Source organism: Mus musculus, chromosome 8 (assembly GCF_000001635.26).
Source record: "Mus musculus strain C57BL/6J chromosome 8, GRCm38.p6 C57BL/6J".
In the NCBI taxonomy this organism is placed as follows: Eukaryota; Metazoa; Chordata; class Mammalia; order Rodentia; family Muridae; genus Mus; species Mus musculus.
Genome location: NC_000074.6, coordinates 77,359,120 through 77,385,247, shown reverse-complemented (window position 1 = coordinate 77,385,247; position 26,128 = coordinate 77,359,120). Strand labels below are relative to the sequence as shown.

Genomic DNA, 26,128 nt, shown 5'->3' with positions numbered 1-26,128 from the left:
TGTGTGTGTGTGTGCTCGAGGAGCTCCCGTGCCCTGTAGGAGTGCCACTGTCCTAGCATTTGATGCGTTCATCCAGGGAAACTGAGCAAATCCTGCTGACGCATTGTAAACTTCTACCCCAGGCGGTCATTGGATGACTCTGAATGTCTTAATCCATCTGTCACTGTGGTGTAGCTAGTTGCATGCTACCTAGGTTTCCATTTTCTAATTATTGTTCAAGTAAGTTTAGAGCTGTCCCAGAGAGCTCCTGGATAGCAAAACCTTTCTATCTGAAAATTCCAGGTGTAGGAATTCTATGCTGTAAAGCAGGGACAAAGACTATATTTATCTTTTATATGCTACATGGTCTAATGCTAAATTTACAAAAATGACAGTTTGTGTGTTCTCACTTGACTGACTCTGAGGTAATCTGCTGAGAGTGTTTTCTTTGTTTCTTTCTCTCTTTCACTAGCTGTTCCACACGTTTAACAGAGCCATTGTCCCGAGACCGGAAGGAGGTGAGTGTTCCCTTATCCTGTTTGTTACCAACCCCAAGCTGTTGCTGGTTCTGTGTGCACCGTCTTTATGCCCATCGGGTAGCCTCATTGTTTGTCCCCTTGAGCTTTACTGTAATTCTCCTGCAGTCTTGCTGTGTATGTCTACAGTCATGAGTGATGACGGGCAGCTTTCCAGGAGGCAGTGTAGCTTTCTGAGCTTCCAGAGTCTTTGCAAGGGGTGGTCCTTGGTCCTCTGCTTCTAGGCTTCCTCATCCTGCCATTTGTCATTCTAGAGAGAAGTAAGCAGATTCTCCAGGCCATAGTGCAGAGTTGAGAATAGCAGGTTGCTCTTGCTCATGGTCCTACGCATGCCGTAGGCCTTCAGGCATTTTTTCAGTGAGGCTGAGGAGAGGAGAGAGTTCTCTCGGCAAGTGTGAGAATTACTTCATATAGTTTAAAATAGCCATCCTTGGCCACAATGAGTAATAAAAAGCAAGAGTGGCCCCAGCCTGATGGTGAACCTCTGGTTGCTGGGAGTGAGCACTTGTCATATAAGGCGGTTCTGTGCAGGGCGGGCTTCGGGCAGTGAGGACTGAGAAGTCCTTCAGAAGCTCCTGGCTTTATTCTCTTGCTTGGACTGACTTTTGAGCACCCATGTTCTCCTGTTACACCTTGAAACTCTCTGGCCTTGCAGCTAAAGCATGCGCTCGCTCTTCAGGACGCATGCACTTGGGAAGCAGCAGCAGCAGCAACAGCAGGGAGGTGCTGAGGTGCTGAGCTTTTTACACACAGCACATGAAGGATCTGCCAAGTCAAGGTTGTGCTTAGCAGAGCCACAGGAAACGCTGTCTGATGTACACAGGGCTTCAAAACAGTTGCCATTACCTGGGCTCATTCTTGAATCAAAGACTAAAGATCTGCAGCCTGGCCCCGGATGCTGACAGATGTCCCGCAGCAGGGCGTGTCCTCACAGGCAGCTTCTCAGCTGTGCGTTTCTCTCTCTTTACTTTATCTTCAGTCTTCCATCCCTTACATTCCTCTCCTTCTTCCTGGTCTTCCCCTTTTTTTGTCTCTGCTCTTTATCATGAAGATGTTGAATCTTGCCTCTTCTGGAGTTGGCTTTGCAAAGCAGGAGGAAACAACTTGCGTTTTATATAATGTTAGCCATAGTCGGTTCTTGAAAGCTTCGTTCAGTTTTCACCATTGAAATTCACTTTCAGCATAGTGATGCATATTCTGAACCAAGTTTATATGCAAGGACTGTAAATCCCCATGAAGCCAGCACCAATGCCACAGTCCCTTGGGCCCTGGAGCAGTGGCTGGAGATGCTGCTTTCTTTCATTGAGTTTTGAAGCAAAAGCAAGATCTCTAAATATATGCCAGCTTGGTCATAAGCAAACATTTATATTAGAAAAAGCAGTTCTAGCACATGAATCATCTGTTTCAGTTCAAAGTATGAAAATAATAATGTCATTAAAAAAGCTTGGTGAATTGTATAAATTATCAAAATTTTAACTTAAGCTTATTGCCCAGCATTTAACAAAAACCTTTCTTAAACCTTTTGTCCCTGTGTTAGACAGAAGCTCAGATGCTCACTGAAAGCCTTCGAGCACATTTGTGGGTTTCCTTAGCTCAATACTCTTAGAGTTTTCGGCAAAATTCAGACTATTTTTAGGTAGCTTCCCTTTGAGATTGCTATTATTTTCTTTTACTGTTTAAGATAATCCATACTGATCAACTTAAAATTTTATTTATGATTTGAATTATAAACTGATAATTGGCCATCTTGGTATGCATCGTGGAGACTCTCCTATAAATACATAACTTTTCCGTCTATGTCGGTTACACGGCAAAGATGTGGCTTTCAGCAGTTTTAAAACAGTGAAACAAAAGTTACATTACCTTAATTCTTTCCTTCTTTTTGTAAGGGAAAGAAATCCAGTGACTACCTGCCCTTGACATCTTCTAACTGTTTGTTTAGGTGCACAGCTGGATAAGATGGGATTCACAATTCTCAGAAAATGCATCAGCGCCGTTGAAACCCGAGGTAACGGTCATGCTCTGCCCGCAGCTTTATTCATGGAGACCCGTAGGTATGGAACACCCGAGCGAGCCTGTCACAGCCCTCGGCTACGCGCTACACCAGGAGCTTTACTGCAGAGCATGGTCAGTTACTCCTGCAATGATGGCGGGAGTCCCTCGACGCTTTCCATGTAAATGTGGGAAAACTTCACTGCAGTAACAGATGAAGTCATAGTTAAAATAGAATCACATCTTCTTGTAGCCCTATCATCACAGAAAATACCACAGAGTGGATGGCCCAAGTGGAAGTGTATCCTCACGGTTCAGGAGGTGGGGGGCTGAGCACAGGAGGTGCCAGGGTTAGTTTTCTCTTAGCCTGTGCCCTCGGCTTGTAGATGGAATCCCCTTGCTGTGCCTTTCCTGTGTGTGTACATACATGTCCTTTCTGTGTGCATACATGTCCTTTCTGTGTGCAAACATGTCCCTTCTGTGTGCATACATGTCTCTTCTGTGTGTATATGTCCCTCCTGAGTGCATACATGTCCCTTCTGTCTTTTTTGTGCATTTAGAATTTCTCTCTCTTTTTTTTAAATAAGGATTCATGCCATGGTTGGGGCAGTGGAGTGTATGTGAATGTGTGTGTGTGAGTGTGTGTGTGTGTGTGTGTGAGTGTGTGTGTGTGTGTGTGTGTGTGTGTGCGTGCGCGCGCACGCTTGAGCTTATGTACACACGCAACTTACTCTAATACCCTAACCACCTCCTTAAAGGCCCCCCCCTTTTTTTTTAATGTTACATTCTGAGGTTCTGAGGTTGAAAACTTTATGGGATACAATTCAGCTCATTCTTTGGAAGAATCAGCAGTTGGAGAACTAATTCTTAGCACATTTTGTTCAAGTGCCTTATTGCTGGTTTTCTTACTCTTTTGGAATGCCATTAAAAGTGATCTTTTCGGGCTGGGGTTAAGCTCAGTGGTAGAAGCTGGGATGTGCCAAGCCCTGTGTCTGACTTTTAGCCACATACATATGCACATACATTCTTACTGAGGGAGAAATTTGAAGTTCAGTGATCTTTTAAAATATACTATTTGTGTGAATTGTTTGCGGATTTTATACCTCTGTGTCATGTATTTGATCGTATTCGCCGCCACACTCCTAACTTCTCCTGGAGCCACACCTACCTCCTTCCAGCTTATGTGCACAGCCCTTTCAGGTCATCTACTGAAGCCAGTCCGGCGGCCCCATACTCACGTGTGGGACTGTGCAGGTTAGTGTCTCATCGACGTAATACGAGCTACCGTCATCTCAGAGGAGGGGGCCTCAGTCTGGAAATGCCTCCATAAGATGGGGCTGCAGGCAAGCCTGTCAGCCATGTTCTTAATTAGTGATTGCTGGGGGTGGGGGAGTCCAGCCCTTGGTGAGTGGTGCCACTCCTGGGCTGACCGTCCTAGGTGTTAGAAGAAAGCAGGCTGAGAAAGCCAAGAGGATTCATCTAGTGAACTATGTTCCTCCATGGTCTCTGCATCAGCTCCTGCCTCCAGGTTTCTGTCCTGCTTGGTTTCCTGTCCTCTCTTACTTTTGTAATGGTGCCACGGACAGACGCCTAAGCCAATAAACCCTTTCCTTCCCGACTTGTTTGTGTTCACAGTGTTTGATCCCAGCAGCAGTGACAGACAGAAACCACTCAGTGCAGTGTGCTGGACCCACCAGGGGCCACACTGTAAAAGCACACTGACTGTCCCTAGAGGCCATCAGCTGTCCACAGCTGCTCACATAGAGGTGGGGCTAGAAACTTACTGACATTAACTCCCCAGATGTTTTGAGTTTCAGTCTGCACAGTCGGGCTAATGGTAGACTTTTGATTTCTGCCGTGTTCCCTTCTGTGCCTTCGTAGTCACCTGTCATTCCCACCTTGGTCTTTGGTTTCTACCGACCTGATTTTTTTCTCTTCAGTTGCTGTAGTGAAAGATTGAATGCTTGCTCGGCGGAGTCTTAAATGCAGTTGATAGTCTTTCGGATCCTAGTTCTGTTTAACACAGGGCTTTGAGGTTTTTTTTTTGTTTTGTTTTTTTGTTTTTTTGTGCTCTGTGGATCACTAATTACTGCTTTTTAATTCATATCCCACCTGCACCAAGATCAGAGAAATGTCAAAATTTTGCTGTAGCCATCAGCACTCCGAGAAAAGGTAATATTTTATAGTAATCTTATTTTAGATAAAAACCTTCTAGATCAGAAAGTGATACAAACACTAACACCTCTCCGACTGGGTGGGGCAGGTATTCTGGGTTTGCTGCATCTCAGAATCAGTCAAACCGCTCTTATTTGCTCATAAAATTACACGGTGTATAGGCGTCAGATTCTTCATCCAGCCGCAGGGTGAGAAACTTATGTCTTATCCAACACTTGTTGCCAACTTCTGCTGCACGTCCATCCCAGTGAACCTTTAACACTGCCGAGTCGGCCTCTGGTACACAGGCCGACTTAGTTGCTGATGGTGTGACCTGGGAAGTGGCTACTTCAGGCTCACCGCATGATTACGGTGCACTGATAAAGCATTGTCCTAGGAAAAGCATTGTGTGTGTTGGAGAAACAGGGTGCACGCGTACTACCTTTAGTATTGCTAGTGGCCTGCTACCTGGGATCTTTTTTCTTAACTTTTCCTAAAACACAGTCCAATTTAATCCTAGATAAAATGGAAATGTTCTGAAGAAGATAGCATAGTGCTTTTTTTCCTTAGTAACAGATAACCCATCATGGTTTAGCCCTAGTGCCAGTCAGGTGGAAGCCAGTCTGTTAACTAGGATTTATTGAGCAGTCTCAAGGTGTACAGAGCCTAGCTCTGGGCCTTTGGAATAGATAGTAAACGCTGGCTCCATATACCTGTAAACCAGTCATGGTAGACAGAGCAGAAAGATTTGTAAGCAATTGAATTATTCCAGGAGCTAAAATAAAAAATGTAGCACGCTTGCACAGATTAGGAGAACCTTGGTGTGTGACAGACCATGGGTTGGAAGGCCTCAGTGCTAATGGAGGACTGGGGTTTAGGAATGGGCTTTCTTAGATCAAAAGGATGCGGATTATATCCTGGCATTCAGAGACTTATCAGCTAAGATGTAGGCGGAATGTAGCTGGGGGTGTTCAAACTTGATTGGGAAGGAAACACAGAGGGTCAGTCAGTACTGAAAGCTTGTACATAATGCATTTCCACACAACGGTGAAGGTGCGGGCTCCGTGCTAGGGGGCGCTAAAGAGCAAGCAGGCTTACAGAGGTTCTTATGAAAGGAAGTGGCTGGGGTGTGTGCAGACGCTTCAGAGGCTGGACTGCTCCCTAAGTAAGGGGACCAAGTTGGCAGAGGCGCACATAGTTCAGAGCCACCAAGTGACATCATTGGAGTTCTGTTGGTCACGAAGTGCTTGGAGACTCACCGGATTGCTGCAAGGACTTTGGGACGCAAAGAGGACTAAAGCCACAGAGACATTTGTGACACATCCTTGCTGCGTTTTGTGACTGTGGGTTCCAAGTGTGTTGGGGACCATTGTTGGTGTCTGCTTTAGGCAGTGAAACCCGAGAGGAGTAGAGCAGCTGCAGAGTTAGAGGAGGCTGTCAGGGCACAGGAACAACAACCATGGTTTCTGTGTGAGTGATGTGTGAAACCTATTCACTGGGTCCCAGGGGCTTTGGAGATTGTAAGAATCAGGTAGGGACTTATGGGAAAGCGAATCTCAGTGTGTCAAGCTGAGAGAATCAAACTGAGATGCCATGCAGATGAGCCCAGGGGAGTTGAGGGGCATCTGCCTAGTTCTTGCTCATCCATACCCTGTGCTTCGCTGTAGCCCCTCCCTTCTGTACTCTCTCACATCTACTTCCTGTAAGCCCATGGGGGGGGGGTAGCTCACTCGTCCTCAATGACGAGGAGTGCCAGCGTTTTGGGGCCATTTTACCCAAGCCTTCATTCCTTGCCTAGTTGGAGGAGAGCTTCCCTGTGCAGCTGTGGTGTTGACTCTTGGGGTGAAGCACAACTGCTCTGCATGTGTTTCTGAGAGAGATGATGGCTTAGCATTCTCCTTTGTCCTCTAGAGCATCCTTATTCGTGGAGGCCTGGAGGGTCCACCCTCTATAAATAAGTAACCAAACAAATAAGTAAATCTTTTTGGCTCTCAGTTTTGAAGGTACCAGTCTGTGATCAGTTGATCTGGTAGCTTTGGACCTATGGTGAAGTAGCACAGCACACATGGACTGTGTAGTGATGTAAAACCACTCAGCATATGGCTAGAAAGCAAAGAAAACAACGTGGAAGACTTCCACAGACCTCTTCCAGGCCTCAGTAGGGCTGGCCTAGGAACCTCCTGCTAAGCCTTGCTTCCTAGATGCCAGTCCTCCAATAATACATAGACCTTGGAAGGCATTCTGCTTCTGTCCTCCCAAGGCTCCTGCTTGGCTCATACTTTGAAATGCATTCTCAGAGTCCAAGGTTGGAACTCTCACAGCTTTGCTCAGAATTCAAGACTTAAAAACTACGTGGGGCCCCATGGCCAGGAGGCAAAAGGATGTCTCCAACTGTTGGTCTGAATTCTACAGGGGAAGAAGACTTGTCCAGGTTCCCGCTGCCCAGGGAATAAAGGTGCTGGTGTTTGAATGAATGTGCTGGGCCTGGGGTCTGAGTCAAGTGAGACTGGGCAGGCAGGGCAGGAGGATAGTGGAGCAGGCTCTCGAAGGAGTTGCCTTGCCTCTGAGTGACCGGAAGCGGTGAGGTCTAAGCTCCTGTGAGGTAGAGGAACGCTTCTATAAAGAGTGTGACAGGAGTTTGTCTGTATGCTTTCATGCGCCTGGTTTGTGGAGAAGAGATGAGCTAGCTTTAGGACACCCTGTGCTCTCTGCCATTTTCTCTTTTTTTTTTTTCCTCTGTGTGTGTGTGTGTGTGTGTGTGTGTCTGTGTCTGTGTGTGTGTACTTATCCTGAGACATTTGTACTCTCCCTCTGTTGCTCACACCCTGGTTTTGTTCATTATATTTCCTGTGTTTATTTTGTTTAAGAATCTACTGTTTCCTTGGAATGGAGAAATGTCTTCCTTATCCTTTGTATGCCTCTTGTTTCTGTCCACACACAGCGCCATGCGTGTAGAAAGCATTCAGTAAGCAATTGCTTTGGCCTGGGCATTGAAGAGAGAGAACCAACATATCATATTGGCAAGTTGACAAACTACTGGTTATAAAATTATTGGAAGGGTTGGTTTTCTTTATGTGGTTAGAATGAATATTTCCATGTAGCATATATAGGAGTTTATGTTAGCATCTTTATGAATTATGGGTAATATAGAAGACAGAGAAAGATCATCTTGCATATGGAAGAGAGTGAAGTATTTTAGAGCGTGAAATATGCTTACATAATTTTCTCAAGTAAATAACTCCCCTTCCTAGGGAGGAAACATGCCCAGTACATTTGTTTTTCTTGATGGGCACACATAACACCTAATTTTGAGGTATATATATACTATAATGCAAAATCAGTAATTCTTTTTTTTTTCTTAAAAAACATCTTAGTTGCTGTTTTTTAAATAGTCATTATGTTAAAACTAAATTTGTATGTCACTCTTGTTTATGAAGTTTCTCTTTAAAATCTTCCATATGTGTGTAATTTGAATATTCACTTTACTTTTCTAGAGCATGGCATTAAAATATTGGTGTAGGCAAGCTGTCAGTTATCAAACTCAACATTGTAGCAAGCTGTGAATTCATGGGATAGAAAAGACATGACAGACCTTGATTTGTCACATCTAAGTGATTCTCTTCCTTCGAACATTTTTGGAGAATTCTCCTGACATTGGCTTGGGCATTGTGCTGTTTCCATATAGTGATCAACTGATGTGGGGGCCCAGGACGAATTTTCCCAGAAGATAATGTGTGGTTTCATTATTAAACTTTGTAGGTGTGTTTGGGTGGTAAGGTGCCCAGGTGAACTGGCAGCATTTGACCATGATTGCACAATAATCTCACATTGCCAAGGGCAAACCCCATGTGACATGAAGAAAATAAAGAACAGCTGTCCCCAGAAAACTTACACAAGCAAACAGCTTTCTCATTCGCCATCTCTGTTTTAATCAGCATGGGTGCGAGGTTGAGAGTGGGCGGGAGCAGAGGACAGTCTCGTGTGGGAGGAGCTGCTGAGAGCTAGAGGTGTCTGCAGAGCTGCAAATGCATCCCTGAAATTCTGCAGCCAGGCCTACCATGCCTGAGGGAGGGAGCTGGAGAGCTGCCAGATGCCTGCAGCACCACAGAGGCAAGGCTGAAATTGTGCAGCCGGGCGAGGCAGGCCAGCGTAGTCATCGCCACAATTGACACCTTGCTCATCTTCAGAAAACTCACTTGCAGAAGCTGTTAGCTTTAAATAAAGGACTGAACTAAACTAATAAGGGTAAATGTTTGCTAAGTGGAGGACTGATCCATGTCCCTGCTAACCTCATGTCCCTGTAGTGGAAGGTTGATGTGTGGTTGTGAATTCTTTTCTTCTTCAGTGGCCCCCTTTTTTTTTTTCAGTTAAGAACTCTTCAGCTTTTCTTCCTCCTTTGTTTATCTGTGGTTTTCTTCACACCCCTTAACCCTGGAGTCCATGCAGTAGGAGTGAACTTTGTCTAGTAATTACATGATGTAGCTTTGGGTATATATGGGGCTGGATGTAGCACAGGGGCAAGAAACCAGCAATAGCTGATTTTCAAGTCGTGCTGGGACTGCGTTTAGACAGAAAACTTGAGAACTTGGTCGAGTTCTCTTGGTAAAATGTTTTGCTACAGGTTAGTGGTCTTGATTTTGTGTGTTGACACCAAAATCGGATCCGTTTGTGACGTTTTATCTTAATGCCTTTATTTTCCTAGAGCAGTGGCTAACCGTGGACTCTAAATCGGGGCCTCACTAGCGGCTCAGCTTGAATGTTATCAGCACGCTCATGTTTTCATCTTCCTCTCACTGTCTGTGAAGGAGGCTGTGCCTGTGTCTCCTCTCTATCCTTGTTGTGGTAATGGTACAAGTTGAATGTCCCCTCACACCCCCGACACGGAGGTAAATCGGTTCTACTGATCCTTGGGAAGTACCAGCATTGATTCAAGGCTGTCGGCACACTGAGGGACCTTTAATGAATATTTCTTTCTCCTCATGACAGCTTACAAAGGGGAACGGCTCCCCTGAGTTCCTGGGACTCAGTCATCTTGTGTGTCTTTGCTAACGAGCAGCAGAATTAACTGATAGGATTTGCACCCTTTCTGGTCCTTGTTATGATGTGCTTACTTGAGCAGCAGGCTGTCTCGACTACCAAAAGGGACAGAGGGCGAAGAAAGGAAGATGCTCGGAAGAACACTGTGGCTATTGCATTGTCTTGGGCTCCCAGAACATTCACAGAAGGGGAGATGAGGGTGAGATTTGTGCTGGTTACCTGGAATTGATCATTACCTGGTGTCGTGGCTGCCTTGAAAACAGATGGCAGCTTCAAGGCAAGGCTGATGCTTTGGTCTGCGTGGGGAAGGAATGAAGCGAGGCTTCCAAAGAGCAGGAGCCAACTTCTGCCTTGTGCCCGAGGCTCTCTTCTAATTTATGTTAGTCGAAATTTTCCATCGCTTGCACCCGAGTTGTGCATATTGTGATGACTGTATTTGGCTATCCCATCCATCTCAGCTTACTTTATACTTAGACGTTCCTGGCCACGTGTGTGACTGCTGTGCTTCAGTCATGCTATAGGAAAGATACCGGAGGATTAGGATGGGGCTCAGTCCAATTCTGCATTCCTCTTATGAGTGATCCCATGCAGTTTCTTGAAGACAGGTAGAGGAAAAAAGGCTCTTGAAGTAGGGACCACTGTCCACCCACATGTGAGCCTCAGCTGCAGTAGGGACAACTGTCTGCATGTGAGCCTCAGCTGCAGTAGGGACAACTGTCTGTCTGCATGTGAACCTCAGTTGCAGTAGGAACAACTGTCCATCTGCATGTGAGCCTTAGTTGCAGTAGGGACAATTGTCTGCATGTGAGCCTCAGTTGCAGTAGGGACAATTGTCTGCATGTGAGCCTCAGTTTCTAGAGTACTGCCTTTTGCTTGCTTCATTCACCCTCAGTTACCAAGAGCACCACCAAGAGTAACATATAACTGCCCCTCAGGGTAAGCGTGGGCTGTGATACGGGAGAAAACCCAAGACATTTAGGTTTCAAATCTCTTCTAATAGTAAGCAAACCCTTTCTTCCCTATAAAAGGAAGGGGATGCTATTTCTAAGGCTATAGGCAGCCTGCTCTATGCTATAGAGGGGCATATTGAATCAGAAGGCTCTGTGGCAAGGCTTTCCTGGCTGTGGTGGGTGGCTTGTGTGACAAGGTGCTTTGTGAGCAGCTGAATGGGCCAGGACCGATCTTAGCTGCTGGGCTGGGTTGTGTGTGGCCTCCATAGGGTGGCATGAGATATTGACATGTTTGAATAGCAGTGTGTCGAAACTAGCCTGGAAATTGGATTCATGAGGATCAGATAATAAACGATGGTGGGCAGAATGGCTGTTAGGATTTCCGACATGATTTATACAGGGGGTGATAGTGATTTAAATGAGGGTATGTACAGCATAGAGATGCTTCAAGAATTGATTATAGAAGTGTTGTATGGTTGAGCAGTCATACTCCTGCTTGTATGGTCAGAGGAAGTGAAAGCCAGCAGGCCACAGTAGCCAAGAAATGGGAGCAACCTAAGCATCCAGCTGATGGCTGGATAAAGAAAGTGTAGTTTACATGTACATACGGAGAGCTGCTTAGCCACAACAGAAATGTGGTCTTGCCTTTGGCCCCGACACCAAAGATTACTAGATGAATGGAAGTAAGCCCGGCAGAGAAAGGCTGGTACCAGACTGCATCTCTGTGACCTCACTCATAGATGCTCTGAGGAAGTGGCTGTCACAGAAGTAGGGAGTAGAATCGTGGGTACCATAAGCTGGGGGTGGAGGCAGTGGCCAAGTTAGCATGACAGAAGTTCTGCTGTGCTGTTGTTGTGGAGCAGGGCGATTGCAGGAAGAAGTAGTGAAGTCAGAGGCAAAGGGTTAAACGCTTTCACCTTGAAGAACATTGCAGGATGGTTATATATAATGATGATGGGAATTCTCATTAAATATGTAGATAGAAATATAATATTGTGTGTATGTGCTAGTATGTTGGAAATAGCAGGCAGGGATGGGCAAGAGGAGACACTTGACAGGAAAACAGACAGTTGGCCTGGTGGCCACAGGAAGGAAAGGAAGCCAACCAACCTCCCAAGCCCAGGTCTGTGGTGCGTTAGCCCAGGTCTGTGGTTAGCCCAGGTCTGTGGTTAGCCCAGGTCTGTGGTGCGTTAGCCCAGGCTGAGGTTTGAGATGAGCAGTGAGTTTGTTTTTAGATTTTTCTGAATCCAAGGTTCCTGTGATATATGTGTAGGAACTCAGTTGGAGCTGAGGGGAGAGAAGGAGACCATCACTGAGGTGAAGAGTGAAGGGTCAAGGAACCATGGCCACGGGCATAACGAGGTCATCATAGGATCTTTATGAGTCTGTGTTGCGGGGACAATAGCAAGGACAAAAACAAAGGAACCATAACTAATCAAAGGAAGGATGGCTCATAGCTAAGTGGTAGATCACTCACTCAGCACACACAAGACCCCTGGTTTAATCCACAGCATCTTCTGCCCTTCCCAAAAAAAAGACCATTACAGAGAGATCGGTGGAGCACGGTAAGAAGGCATCCACACGGGAGACCGCTGTCCAACTTGATCATTCCAGAAAATTTAGACAGAAGGCAAGCAACAGCAACCTCCTCCTCCCTGCAGGTGGGACTTGTCCTCATGGGTTTCTCACAGGAGCCCTATGTGATGGTACCCTCCCCCTGGAGGACTCGGGTGGAAGGGCGGATGCGATTGATTGAGGAGACCAGAGGAGCTGCACACAGGGCCTCACACTCCAGTGAGTGGCTTAGGTCTGAACTGTTTACCACAGCGAGCTCAAGGAGATGGAAGCTCTATGGGCTCATCTTTGAAGAGCGCGTTAGAAGGTGTGGACACTGGGAAGGAAGAGCAGAGGGACAGTGTGAGTCTGTCTGTGCTGGGTACAGACTGGAAGTGAGGACAGTATGCTCCTGACACTGCCTCAGTGTACACACACTGCATGGCCTACGCAGATGCTTGGGCGGCTGAAGAAAGATGTGCCCAGTGCCTGAGGAGTGGGATCTGCCTTAACCACTGTCTAAATTTCAAGAGAGTTGAGTTGATATATTTATAGACTACCACAGGTACTCTCAGTCTCCAAACAACTCAGGAGATTGTTAAGCAAGTACATTATAGAATAGGCTTGGTTCTATTGGTGGTTCAGAACAAGTTAGAGGAAGCCTGCCGCTGTCTCATAGCTCCCACTGGGGACACTGTGTGGCTCATTCCTTTTGTTAAGAATCAGACCATGAGGAGAGACCGATGGACCCACATGGTGAGTCATAGCTACGGCTGAGATCCAGGGACAGGTAGGGCTTAGACTTCTGCAGTTTGGACCCTAGGAGTTCTTCTGTGTTTTCCTGAAGCTTTGCTTTGGTCTCTATCCAAGCATTTCCCCTGGATGGTTGTTCATGAAATAGTGAGCCCTGGGGCTGTCCACCCTGAAAGAGAGAGCTTTTCTCTGTTTTGTATGAATGGAAAGTAAGGGCAGCCATATTGGTGTGTAGTCCATTTGATCTGCCTTCAGAGGTAGCTTTTAATAAACTGCCTGCTGCATTTGAGACTCAGATTAGAGGTGGTAAGCTTTGCTGTATGTGCAGAGATCCCAGCTTAGGTCTCGTGTTTGCCTTGTGCCTTCTCCAACTCGTGCTGGGTTGGGAAGTAGGCATGGGATGTTGGCTAGGCGTGTGGGTCTTCGTTCCTGTCACGAGCCAGACTGCCTCTTTCCCGTGTGCAGTTACTTGTTGGTTTGGGCGGAGAATGTCAAGAAGGAATAGCATGTGCCAGCGAGGACCCCCACACCACATATACAAAGATGGCACAAATTGGACTCAGTGGGCATGCGTGTGGGACATGCGTAAGGGGTGTAGAGCAGACCTGGGAGGTGTGGGGTGAGCGTGACCCGGATGTTTTCCATGCATGTATAGAGTTGTCACAGAACTAGTAAGTGCATTGTAAAAGTGAGAGTGTAAAAATCAAGTTTACCCCGAGGACGGGAGGTAGCAGAGATGCTACCCACGGATGTTAGTTGTCGGTAATGCTTTGTTTTACACGGGAACTGGGAAATCTGAACTCACAACCGTATGCTTACAGCATAAGTTCGCTTACTAAACCATCTCCCCAGCTCTTGTCTGTAGTGTTACTTTCCTCTATGCTAATTATCTGGTCAAAAGACAGAAAACGTTGGACATATTACAGGTGAACGGGAATTCTGTATTTTCTCACTCTATGCATTGCATTCATTCATTTATTTTGTTCCTTGGTGTGTATGTGTAAGTCACAGGACAGCTTGTGAGTTATGCCTTACCGCCATGTGCGTAAGGTCTGGTAGCTGAAGTCAGGTTGTTGGGCTTCCTGGCCGTGTGCCTTTAACCACTGGACCATCCTACTGGCTGGGAGAGACACATTTTCCATGAGTCATTTCTATTAAATAAATGTTGATTCGCATCCTAGCATGTGCTGTTATTTTATAAATGTGGGCCATGACCAGCATGTCTTTCATGTATAATAATATAGCTAGCTACTTTGGAATTAGGTTTAAAATTTATAGCACAGTTAAAAACTAAACAAGTGCTTGACTTTTCTCTTTGTTAGTGTCTGCTTGTTTGTTATATAATGTAACCGCATCTCCTTCCCTGCATCGGAAGTCCCACCTCTCCTTAGTTCCGCCCCTCTTAGTTCTAATATCCTTTGTGTTTTCCTGATCCTTCCTGTTTGACATCTGAGGGAAGGAGGAGATGTACCTGTCGGTCCGCACGAAGTCGACTGGTCCTCTGAGGGGAAGTGAGGCTGATTATAGGAAAGACAGAAAGAAAGCTCAAGAGACAGCTATGGGAGGGCTGCGCGGGTCATTACCATGCCAGCCCCAAATGTATTTATCATAGTCTTCTTATGCTACAGTACCCTGGAAAGCAAAGCCACAGCTAACAGAAACAATGCTGGTGGAAATGTACACAAGACAGTTGTTCTCACCCAAAAAAGCCTTCCAAGGCCAATAGAATCTCCAGCCCTCAGCCTCGAGCCTCCCGTGCACCCCTTCTCATTGTTCCTTGCCTCAGCAGGCTGGGAAATCTGCCAACAGACCCTGACCTGCCTTGACTGTGCCTGGCAGGCAGACTTTCTCTCTCTTTTTCTCTACTTCAGAGAAATGGCAAATGCCTGTCCAGGAGATCTTCATCTTCCAAGTCTGGTTCTTTTCTCTGGCCTACCCATTTTTCCTGAAGATGGCAAAGTCTTATTCTTTATTCCTGAGTAGAGCTCTGTATGCGAGCTTGATCCTGTAGACACCATTTTCGGGGCTTCTTTATTGAGGTCTTATACCTACCAGCCTTCCAACCTGTTCCTCTCTAAACCCTTCCAACCCCCAACACTAGGAATCAAAGCTTTTATCTGTACCGTGCTCTATTAATTCACTCCCGAGTCCCTCACACCCCTCTTTCCTATTCCCCCGCCCCCCCCCCCCTCAGGATTGTGAATTCACTGCCTCCTGTTCATCATCGCTCACCAGTTTAGTGCACAGCCACTCCAGTCTTTGCTGGTTTCTGGGTGGTTCTGCCATCCACTTTCATGCATCTTTTCCTTGGTCCCAGGTGCCCTTGCTTTGCTTCCCCTTCCCTCCTTTGTCTGCATGAGCCAGTGGGTGCAGCCAGTGTTAGTAGCTTCACAAATGTTCCCTGGAGCCAAGTGGACTCTGCCCGAGCAGCAGCTTCCCTCGAATGATGAGAAGAGACTGTAAACAGGTGACACGAAGATGGGCATCCCTGTGTGATAGCACGTGGCAGAGCAGACTGTGGGACAGTCGTGCTATGTGGGACATATTGGATTTCAGCACACCTGCTGTCCTCAGAGGCTGCAGCTCTAGGCCTCTGTGGAGGTCCGGCCATGATTACTTTATGTCTTTGATGAAGAGAAGGGAAATGTTTGTGTGTATAACCACTGTGGAAATGACAATTTTTAACTTAGAAAATTACTACTGTGCACTAGTGAGCATTCATGTCCGGGAAAATGAACGATAGTTTGTATACTTTAACTTTTTTAGCTTAGATTTCTGTTTTGCCCTAATCTTTAGAAGTTTGGTTTAATTTCAAGACATACATATTTGTGCCCATTGTTTGTATACAAGCTACCACGAAAATAGAACAGAAGACACAATTAAATGAGTATTTTTCTTGGTGAGCTATATACTGGGGAGGAGAAACCCATGGTAAAGTATAGGTCTGCATTTGTTTAAAGACTTAAGATGCCACACATCTGGGGGTTTAGATTTTTTTTAAGTTGAAAGGGAACGTGCAATACATAATTGTCTAGTATGACCGGGTGTGGTGGCGCACACCTTTAATCCCAGCACTTGGGAGGCAGAGGCAGGTGGATTTCTGAGTTTGAGGCCAGCCTGGTCTACAAAGTGAGTTCCAGGACAGCCAGGGCTATACAGAGAAACCCTGCCTCGAAAAAACAAAAAACAAAACAAACAAACAAAAATTGACTAGTATGTGCTTCTTTGGATTGGCAAGGTGGGAACACTGATTTTTAACACAGTGAAAATAGAGTTGAAGTTCTTCATTGAGTGAAGGAAATAAGGAATTGACCTGGAACCAGGCCAGCTCCTCAGCCTTGGTTTCAGGAATTGTGACTTAACAGTGTGGCTTGTTTAAAAATATATGAAACAACAAATTGGAAGGAATTAATTGTGAGTTATGTTAAAAAATAAAAACAAGAACAGAAAGCAAAAAAAAAAAAAAAACAGGCAGAGTTCTGTGAGATGGTATGAGAAAATTGAGTTTTTTTCTGGATTAGGCTTGAATGGGAACTCATTTTGCTCTTTGCCTTGGGAAGCCGGAGTCCTACAGGGCACATGTTTAGTGAACAGTCATGGCACATGGGAAGGTTGGAGCGTGAGGTGATCAGTGGTCTTGGCAGCTGAGATACCAGCCGCAGTGCAGCCACGAAGCACTGTCTAAGTGCCAGCATTTGCAGGTAACTTCCTGTAGTCTGAGTAAAACTCTTCAAGAGGTACAGTAGATAGATGGGTTGGGGCCCTGTTGTGGATGTGTAGGGTAGATGGGGGTGGGAGGACCTTACACAGACGTTTCTGCACCAGTGAAAAGGTAAGGGTGTTGGTGGAATGGCTTCAGGCTGTCTCTTTATGAGGATATTGTAATGGTTAGCATGCGCTCTGTGTGCTCTGCACTGGAAGAGTCTTCTAGTGTCCTCTGACCTGGTGAATGTAGACAGATAAGGAAGAACTCAAGGCTGATTTCAAAATTGTAACTTTAGGTGATTGGCATAATCTTTTGATTAAAAGAAAGAATTTTGGAAGAAAAGGCTGGTGCAGTTGTGCTAACTCACCTGTAGTTTGGCATATCAGTTACATCTTCCACCATCTATGACTGGTATGTTGTTGTGAACAGGTATGTATGTGTTCCTGGATGGAAGGTGTGCTGGTTGGTACGCAGCCTTTAGGAACAGATTAAGAAGAAACAGAAAATCCTATAAGACCGGATGTCTAATGTGCCATTTCCTGTAAGACCTGATGTCTACCGTGCCATTTCCAACCTGCCTTTGGACAGGTTTTATTTACATTTATTGGAAAAGAGGAAAACCGCTGTTGAGCGGTGTGATTCTTCCTTGCACTTTTATTATGTGATAATTAACTCTAGCTCTCGCAGGTTGATGAATTTGAACCTGATTAATTATCCGATGGTAATTACAAGCTCAGTGATTAACATTGCTGAAGCGACATTCTTAACTTCATCTCTGTGTGTTTCTGCCACTTTTCATAAATGCTCGAGTTTGTTTGAATGTGACTTGCTCTTGACTTCGCTGAGGTCAAACTACTTAAATTCTGCAGGGGGGAGGGGGGGCCTAAAATCCTTAGGATGTGCCCTTAGTGTGGGAAGGAACCGGGCTCAGTCCTTTACCCTTTTGTAGACTGGATGTTCTGATCTTGCTTCTTGAAAGTTTCCTGTGTTCTTTTCTCCTGTGGATAGGGGTGTGCTCTCCTTTCCCCTCAGTTGTAGCTATTTCTCCTTACGGAGGGATTCTCTGCTGCTGGGGTGAATCGTCACTGTTTTGGATAAGTGTGTCTAGACTGTGGGCTAGTTCTGCCCTCCTGGTTCCAGTGTGACATTGAGAGAGAATGGGGTGTCAGTTGGGCTCAGGCTGTGACAGCATAGGATCATATGGTGCAGGATTTATACACAGAAGTCATTTCCTCCACTCCCCTGGGAGCTCAAACTTTAGTAAGCCTTTCGCATGGTTTGTTCTGCATGTTTCCCCCTCGCCTATAGGTGGCAGTTGTCTTCTTATGTCTTCATGTGGTCTGCTTACTCACTGTCTGTTCCAGAAACCCATTCTTCTAAGGGTTTAAGCCATGTATTTGAAGTTTGTGCATCTTTTAAATAACTTCTGTCTAAACACGGGGATCCTGGAGAGAAGGCTTCATGGTTGGGAGCACTGGCTGCTCTTCTAGAGGATCCAGGTTCGATTCCTAGAACCCACATGGAGGCTCTGCTGTAACCAGTCACAGAGAATGTGGTTGCCTCTTTGGGTATTGCATGCACAAGTTGTATGCTTGTATGTGTAGGTAAAATACCCATATACATAAAAAATAAAAATAAAGGTAAAAAAGAATTAAACACAGGTTGGAACTAGAAATTTAAAGTAGAAGTTTCACAATTTGGTCTGTAACTGATAGCACCTCCTCAGCCTCCATCACCACATCCACACTATTTGAGAAGCTATAAAAATAAATAAGGAAGAGCTGGGGATATGGTTCAGTGGTACAGCGCTTGCCTAGCATGCTTGAAGGTTTAATTCATCTCAATATTGCCAGGAAGAAGTAAAAAGGAAACGATCGTGTGGGAGTGATGGCTCAGTGAGTTCAGAGCCTCCACACCCTTACCCACACAGAAGCCAAGCATGGCAGTGTGCACTGTAGCCACAGTGCTATGTGGTACAGATGATTTGATTCCTATTTCTGCCCAGCTAGTCTGTCCATAACAGTGAGTTATTGGATCAGAGAGAGGCCCTGCCTCAGAAAATACTGAGATAGAGAAGCTGCTGAGGCCAAGACATCTTGATGTCAGCCTTTGGCTTCCACGCATGCCTACACACACACACACAAATGGATAAGAGGACTGCATACTGCAAGAGAAAGAAAATACTGATTTTGACTGAGTGATGAAAGTTTGTGAGTATAGTGTGCTATGAGTTACAAACGTGTGTTCACACCATCTTCTTCCCATCCCAGTATAGCACAGGAAATGCTTTTCCTTGTTCGTAGACCACCCAGAAACTGGAAGTGTCCTGATGTGCTCATGTCTAGGTAGATCTGAACCCAGACCTTTGGACCCTGCATTAGTCTTGTTCCACCGCATGCAGGGAGGTTAAGAGTGTAGTCCCTGTGAGCAGAGCCCGTGACCTTTGGTGATTAGGTTTTTGTGTTCTGAAAAGCTAGGGATTAGAGACACTTCGCTGGCAGCCAGTATGTTCTTGTTAGCTTTAACATTTGTGGTGCAGAAAGCAAGCACGGAGAAAGCTGTAACTCTCTGAGAGGAAAGAGACAAAGGCACATTTTGGAACGTCTTATTTGTTAGGGAACATTTCAGACATAAAAAGTAATATTGCTATAGTGAGCTCCCAGCTCCCAGTTCTTAAGTCCTGGTTCAACAGTTGGGTGAGTTTTGGAATGCTTCATCTGTCCCTTTCTTCCCCTCAAAGCAAATCTCTCAAGGAACATTTAAGATGTGCCAATTTAAAACACGGACATTTTCTCACCTAACCTGATTCCCTCCTGTAGCTTCCTGATCACTTCTGAGTGTCACTTAGCTATGAGAGTCCACATGAAGACATTTGTTCTACACATGCTCAACACATGAAGCTATGCTGGAGAGTAACTTCTCTTTGTCTTTTGTGTTCAAGGTTTTCAGGTTTCAACAGAGAGTGAACACATTAAGTTGAATTATTTATTCATTTCGATGGAGTTTATGGCAACTCTCTTTTTTAAAAACACAGATTCAGTGCTGGTCTTCAGAAATCATCTAAACACTTTCTTCTGTATACCTATCCACTTTCCAAAAAAAAAAAAAAAACCCAAGTAAATAAATAAACAAAACCATGGAAGTGCACCTGTAGGCACTACATCAGGCTGTGCCTCAGCATGGTCTCATAACTGTGGGCATCCTTATCCATGTGGAACTCTGCTGCATGTGGTCATCTTTGGGTCTCAGCTCACGTACGAAGCTAATATAGCACTTTGACAATGAACACTTGTTTTTGTCAAATATTTTTATAGTCTGCAGGAATGCTGCTGTTGCGAGTTATCAGAGATTTTGGAATGCAACTGTTTGATAGCTTTTGAAACACGGTGGTCTTATAACCTGCTAACCCTTTCTCTCTCTCAATAGGTATAAATGACCAAGGACTGTACAGAGTTGTGGGGGTGAGTTCAAAGGTCCAGAGACTTCTGAGTATGTTGATGGGTATGCCTCTTTAATCATTTTTCCATGCATTAACTGTTTATGCTCATTGACTTTGCAACTTAATATTTGATATATATGATGCACTTAGGAACACATCTTCTCTTGTACCGCTTACTTGGGTGGGTTGTGTCCTCAGCGGAGGCTGAGATTATCCACGTTCCTGGGACTTAATAAGCAGGAGGACAGAAGAATGCAGCTCATAGGTACATGCCTCTCACAGTAGAGTTGGAGTCAGGCCTCTGTGCTCTGCATGGTTTCCAGATTGCCTGTCCAGAATCCTGACAGTACTTTTGGTTAGACAAGATCACGGGGACTCGCTCATTTTTAGTTTCGCAGACTGTCATCTGTCAGGGAGGGCCTGCGTCTCGGGGATTCGTTGTTTGCAGTTCTCACCAGGCTCTTCTCCAGAACCATGCTCCATCTGTGCTGATAACGCAGCGTTCCTTGGCATCGCAGGCTGGAGGACGCCAGGAGTGAATTCATTTCATTGCCCCAGACATTCTGTGAATGACACAGCGCTTTGCATTACCTGCTGCTGTCTGTGCCATGCAACCTGTAAGATGCTTCAAAGTCTCCCCTGGCCTAGAGCAGGCTGCCCTTGAGGGATGGCCTGGCTATCAAACTAATCTGTAATTTTGGCCTTGCTATGTAAGAATTTGATATCTCACTCTTAGTTAGTCAACACCAAGCATGCCCCCAAGGTGAGCTGGGAACTCATTTGAATCTGTTTGTATGAGAAGCTCACTTTGGAAAGTGTAAACTAAGATGAACAAAACCAAGTGACAGGTTTTGGGTAGCGCTGCTTCTTGGGTGTTGTGTGAATCAAGAGTTTCATAAACAAGCACGTTTCAAGCCACGGACCCCAGGAAAAGTTGCCCTTTGTCACTTGCATGTTTTGCTAGAATATATTCACTTATGTGGCTGTTTCCATTTTCTGCCTCTCGTTTAACTTGGGTATGCAATTCTGGCAGACATATTTTCCTTTTTACCATTAGTGGGCTCCAGATTAAATAGTCAGGTTGCCAGTAGTCCGGGAGCAGCTGGAAGAATTTATTGGGAGTGCAGCATCTGCTTTTACTTAATTTTAAAATTAGAAACACTAACTTGGTGTTACAATGCTTAAGACTGGATAATGATGTTATTATCAGAATACATTTAAGCAAAAAGGCACATTTTGGAGTCAGTCGGTCAAAGTGACTCTGGCTTTATCTGATCACTACTTTGCGCACACTCAAGGAAACTTTGAACACAGGTATCTCTGTGCTTACCACGAAGAGTAAAATTGTCTTGAAATTTGTTCTTAATCTCACAAAATTTTACATGTACAGCACCGTTTAGTTCTGATGGGAGTTCCTCTGCTCTTGGGAAAATCCCAAGACAGTCTCCAACTCGCAGAGTATTTTAAAATTGCAAAGCCCTCAAAAGTTCATGACTTGGAAGGGTCTGGGAGATGGCTCAGTAGTGTTTGCAGACCAAGCATAAAGACCTGAGTTTAGTTTCTAAGACCTACATAGAAGTTACACTCGTACACTTGTAACTCCAGTACTCAGTTGTGGGGAAGACAGGCTTGCTGGTCAATAGGTCTAAACGGTGAACCCAAGGTTCCATTAGAGACACTGTCTCCTCCTCCTCCTCCTCCTCCTCCTCCTCCTCCTCCTCCTCCTCTTCTGCTTCTTCTTCTTCTTCTTCTTCTTCTTCCTCTTCCTCTTCCTCCTCCTCTTCCTCCTCCTCCTCCTCTTCCTCCTCCTCCTCCTCTTCCTCCTCCTCCTCCTCCTTCTTCTTCTTCTCTTCTCTCCCCTTCTCCCCCTCTCCCTTCCTTTCCAAAAAAAAAAAAAGCCACAGAGAAAGATGCTTAATATTAACCTCTGACCCCTGTATGTGCATGCATGTATAAGTTCATCTGCATGTAGGTGTCTGAGCACACACATACAAATAAGCATTGCTTAAACATAGACACCTAGAAAACTGTCTTTTTTCCTTTTTCAGAGAAGTCCGGACACAGGCACGTTAGGACGTCATTCTGTTGTTGGCAGGGAAAATGGTGTGTTTTCAGTCACATTGAGCAAACAGAGGAAGTTAGAGAATTGGTGCAAAGATATTAATTTGTTATTTCCCTATTAAATAATTCACTTAAGAGGGCTCTGCAGTGTGGATTTCTTAATCTGTGGGTAACTGGTAATAGGAGTCAGATTGCCCGAAGTGTAGCCACAATGCCACGCTGAGTCAGTTTGTTACTAATGGAAACCTTAGCTCTTGACAAAATAGATGCCCTCACTGCTTGCTGATCAAGTTAGAGTTCTCTTACGGTTCTCCTTTCATTCTGAAAAGGTATCCAGCATCCACGGATTCAGTATCACTTTAAAAAGCATTTTAGAGCTCCAGCAAACGTGTGTACACATCTGCAGATGTTCTCAGTGACTTTTCTGTTTACATTGTGTTAAGGTTACATCCTAAAGGAGGCAGGGCACGAACCTGCCAAATGCTTAATTTCTTTTTCAAGCCAACCAATGTCTTCTGAGGAATTCTCAAAAGTAATATGTTTGTTTCAAATTTGTAAATTTTTCAGAGCATATTTTACTGATAATGGAATTTTCTTCATGAAAAATGAAAACTAATTGAATTTTTAAGCATCTTGGAAAAACCATTTTATGTTTTTAGAAGAAGGCAATATTTACTTGAGACCTGTTTAGATATTACAGAAAAATGATTACCATTTTAACATCAAGTTTTACCATTTCTTTTTCAAATGTCTTAAGTATTCTCTAGACACTCAGATGTAAAAGTTTGTAGTGATTCCCCAAGGCTTGAATTCCGTTTCATATCTTGCATCTCTTGCTGCCTCCCTCCCTTCCTTCCTGTGATGTTTTCCCCTTTGCTGTTTACGATTAAAATAGATAAGAACATTTCTCCATTCTGTTCCCCTCTCCCTTTGCCCTAGGACCTCCTCAGCTCCTTTTCCTTCCGAATCCTCTCCTCAGGCTCGCTAACCTTCCTCTTCTGTCCACAGATGTCAGGAGACATTTTCTTCTCCTTCAGCCCAGGGCCAGGAGAAGCCTGTGGACCAACACATGGTGTCATCTGTTTCCGCTCCCCCGAGCCTTGCACTCTCTGAGTGACCGCTCTCCTTCTAGGGCGAAGCCACCTTCCTTCCTTGCCCCCTTGCTGTCTGTAGTCAGGGAGAAGGTGTTCTTTCTTTCTCTCTTTTTAAAATATTATAAGCACGTAGCTGACTAGGAAGGCAAAGAGAAACAGCAGGGGGAACATCTTGGTGAATAAGTGGCAGTTCTTAGTGGGGTAAGAGTGTGAAGATGAGTTACCACGGTGAGGGGCGGATAGGAACTGGTATGAGGTAGAAGCGCCCGGTGGTAGTCTTTCTTTTTCCCACATTAGAACAAAACCTGGGCAGAGCAGGGGAAACCTGGAGAAACTGTGCTCTTAGCATGTCTGGTCTGCTGGACTTTGCTATTTATAAGCTTAGTTTACAAAAGACTAGGTGGTTTTTATTGCCTTTTAGATACAGAACTGTAGAAAACAAAAATAGCAGAATTTTAATTTAAAATATTTTCTCATTTACTTTGTTGGACAGTTCTGTTACATAGAGCAGAGGGAAGTGAGCTCAGCAACTGGAAACGATCCGAGGTGATAAAGCATATTTACACAACACATGCGCTCCCTGCTTCTTCAACTCTCCAAAGGAAAGAAAATGGCCCACGTCTGTGGTGGCTAGGGCACTGACTCCCTGTTAGCCAGGGTTTGCAGTGAGCATGGGGCACACACCTCGGCTTCGAGGCAGTGACCAGTGGCCATGCAAGAAGGACTCAGTAAGAAAGTGCCAGCTCTTTGGTTGTGTGCTTGTTAGTTTAGATTTCTAACTAATGCATTATGCTGTTCTTTGGTCAGGGAAGAAACGCAAGCCCCCTCCCTTGTGGAGGAACACATACCCTGAATGAACACTCTAAACATATTTTAGGTGTGAATCCTAAATAAACTAACAAATTCCACTTCGCTCACTGATTGCGAAGGACTGCCAGGGATGATTGAGCTATTTGAAAACAGCGAGCATTTAATAGATGATTAATTACATAGACGTAGTCATTAACTTCTCAAGTGACAGCTGCTTTTGTTCTGTGAATTTAGAAGGATGACTTAGTTTTCCATAGAAAGAATATGAATCTCAAAATAAAGAATGATAGGTTAGTAGAAACTGGAAATAAAAAGAGTTCCTTTAGAAGCCTCGTGGATTTCAAAATGGTGATTTGCTTGTAACAAGTTTATTGAAAATGTTATCTGACTTGTACGTTAAAGTGAGATTTTAAATGATTGATTTAATGAGAGGCAGAATATTCAGTTACCGAAGTAATTGGTTGGCAAAGTGTTAGAGCAGAATTATTTAGTCCTAGTTATAAAGGATTGCATCTTTAATCAGGGTGCTTAATTTGATTTCTCAAATGTATCTGTGCCTTGCCTTACAGGCTCAATAACAAATGAGTTCTGTTGTAGGGACTGATCAAAATGGAGCCAACCGGTGTCACTCACCATTGTAGTTCATTGCCTGCTGTGGTCAGCTGTGGTAATCAAATGCTGGCGGGCCTCCGATGTCTCCAGACCTTTGAGTAATTGACTTCATACATGTGGTGTTGTGGCATAAAATAGCCATCACTTCCTGTTTGATCTTCAGAAAGTTTGAGTCCATCATGGAGCAGTTGTCCCTTTGTGGTCATGCCCATGCCTACAGCTCTTCAGACAGCGGGTCACAGCTGGGGTGGTGGTTCCAATTGGACAGCCTTTCCGTTTAGTGTTCCTCCTAAAAAGGAAGTACCAGCAGGGCATCATTTTCCCTGCAGAAACACGTCTGGTGTGAGGAGAGGGACATCTGGAGACAGCTAGTTTTTTGGTTCTAGCTGAGGCATTGCTCTGGAGGGAGGGAGAAGGGGTCTCTTCTGTATGTTGCCTACGGTCTCCTTCTCCCTGGATGAGTGTGGGAAGCCCGTCAGATTTGTAGCGATGGCTACAAATGCCCTTCTTTATAACCTGTTTTCTGCCTCTTCCTTCGGGAAGAGGACCACCATGAGTGTCCCTCCTACTTTTAATAATTCATGTAATTCTTCCCGTGCCTTGATGTGTTAGGATGCACACGTGAGTTTACAGGATCGTTTACAATGCTAAGATCTCCTTGGTTCAGATGAGGATCTGGAACTTGGGTGGATTTGGGACTCCCTTGCTTGGAGTGATTTATTGGTCCAAGCTGGTAGAACATTGAAGCTCAGCTTTGGAATGCCCAGGCTGCCGGCCATGCTGGTATGCTGGGCATGCTGGCCCAGACGGAGAGGGCAGCAGCATGCCCAGAGGGTTCTCCTTTACTACGGTTCTGTTTGATTTCAACCCCTCCAGCCCTCCAGCCCTCCCTCTTCCATCTTTTGTCTTTTTTTCTGTTTGTTCTTACATACACCCGGGGTCCCCACACCCACTTAAGGGTTTTTTGGTTTTGTTTTGTTTTGTTTTGGAGTCAGGGTTTCTCTTGAGTACAGCTGGCTGTCTTAGAACTAGCTCTGTAGACCAGGCTGGCCTTGAACTCACAGAGATCTCCTTGCTTCTTCAGGCATTAAAGCTGTGCTGGGATTAAAGGTGCAAGCCACTAACAGCCAGCTATATGCCTTTCCTTTACAACACTAGCCCTTCTTCTAAAGGGAACAAAGTATCAGAAACACAGATTTCCGACAAAGAAAGATAGTTTGCTAGTTTTCTGGGCAGCGAATGGCTTATAAGGTTGAAGTGAAGGCTCATACAGATATCCTCTCACTCACATGAATTGTAGAATTTGCTTTTTTACTTTTTATCTTAATTGGAACTATTTTTTTCCAATACAAAGAAATAAAAATTGTACATGTTGATATAGTAACATGGTATATTAACACATTTACATGGTAGGACATTACAATGAGATTAAACCCTAAGTAGCCTTTTGA

General features: G+C 44.9%; 1 protein-coding gene across 14 annotated transcripts in view; it reads left to right on the top strand.

Annotated features, from left to right (window-relative positions):
• The window catches only part of Arhgap10 (Rho GTPase activating protein 10), a 267,634-nt gene that overhangs the window by 132,752 nt on the left and 108,754 nt on the right, over nucleotides 1-26,128 (top strand). For 7 of the 14 annotated variants that reach the window (XM_017313015.2, NM_001363418.1, NM_030113.2 and 4 more), the window contains 3 exons: nucleotides 452-497; nucleotides 2,458-2,523; nucleotides 20,088-20,162. In XM_017313015.2, coding sequence (XP_017168504.1) covers nucleotides 452-497; nucleotides 2,458-2,523; nucleotides 20,088-20,162 — 187 coding nt within the window. The remainder of the gene's footprint in view (nucleotides 1-451; nucleotides 498-2,457; nucleotides 2,524-20,087; nucleotides 20,163-26,128) is intronic. The other 7 variants (NR_156496.1, XR_001778487.2, XM_017313016.2 and 4 more) reach the window with 4 other exon arrangements.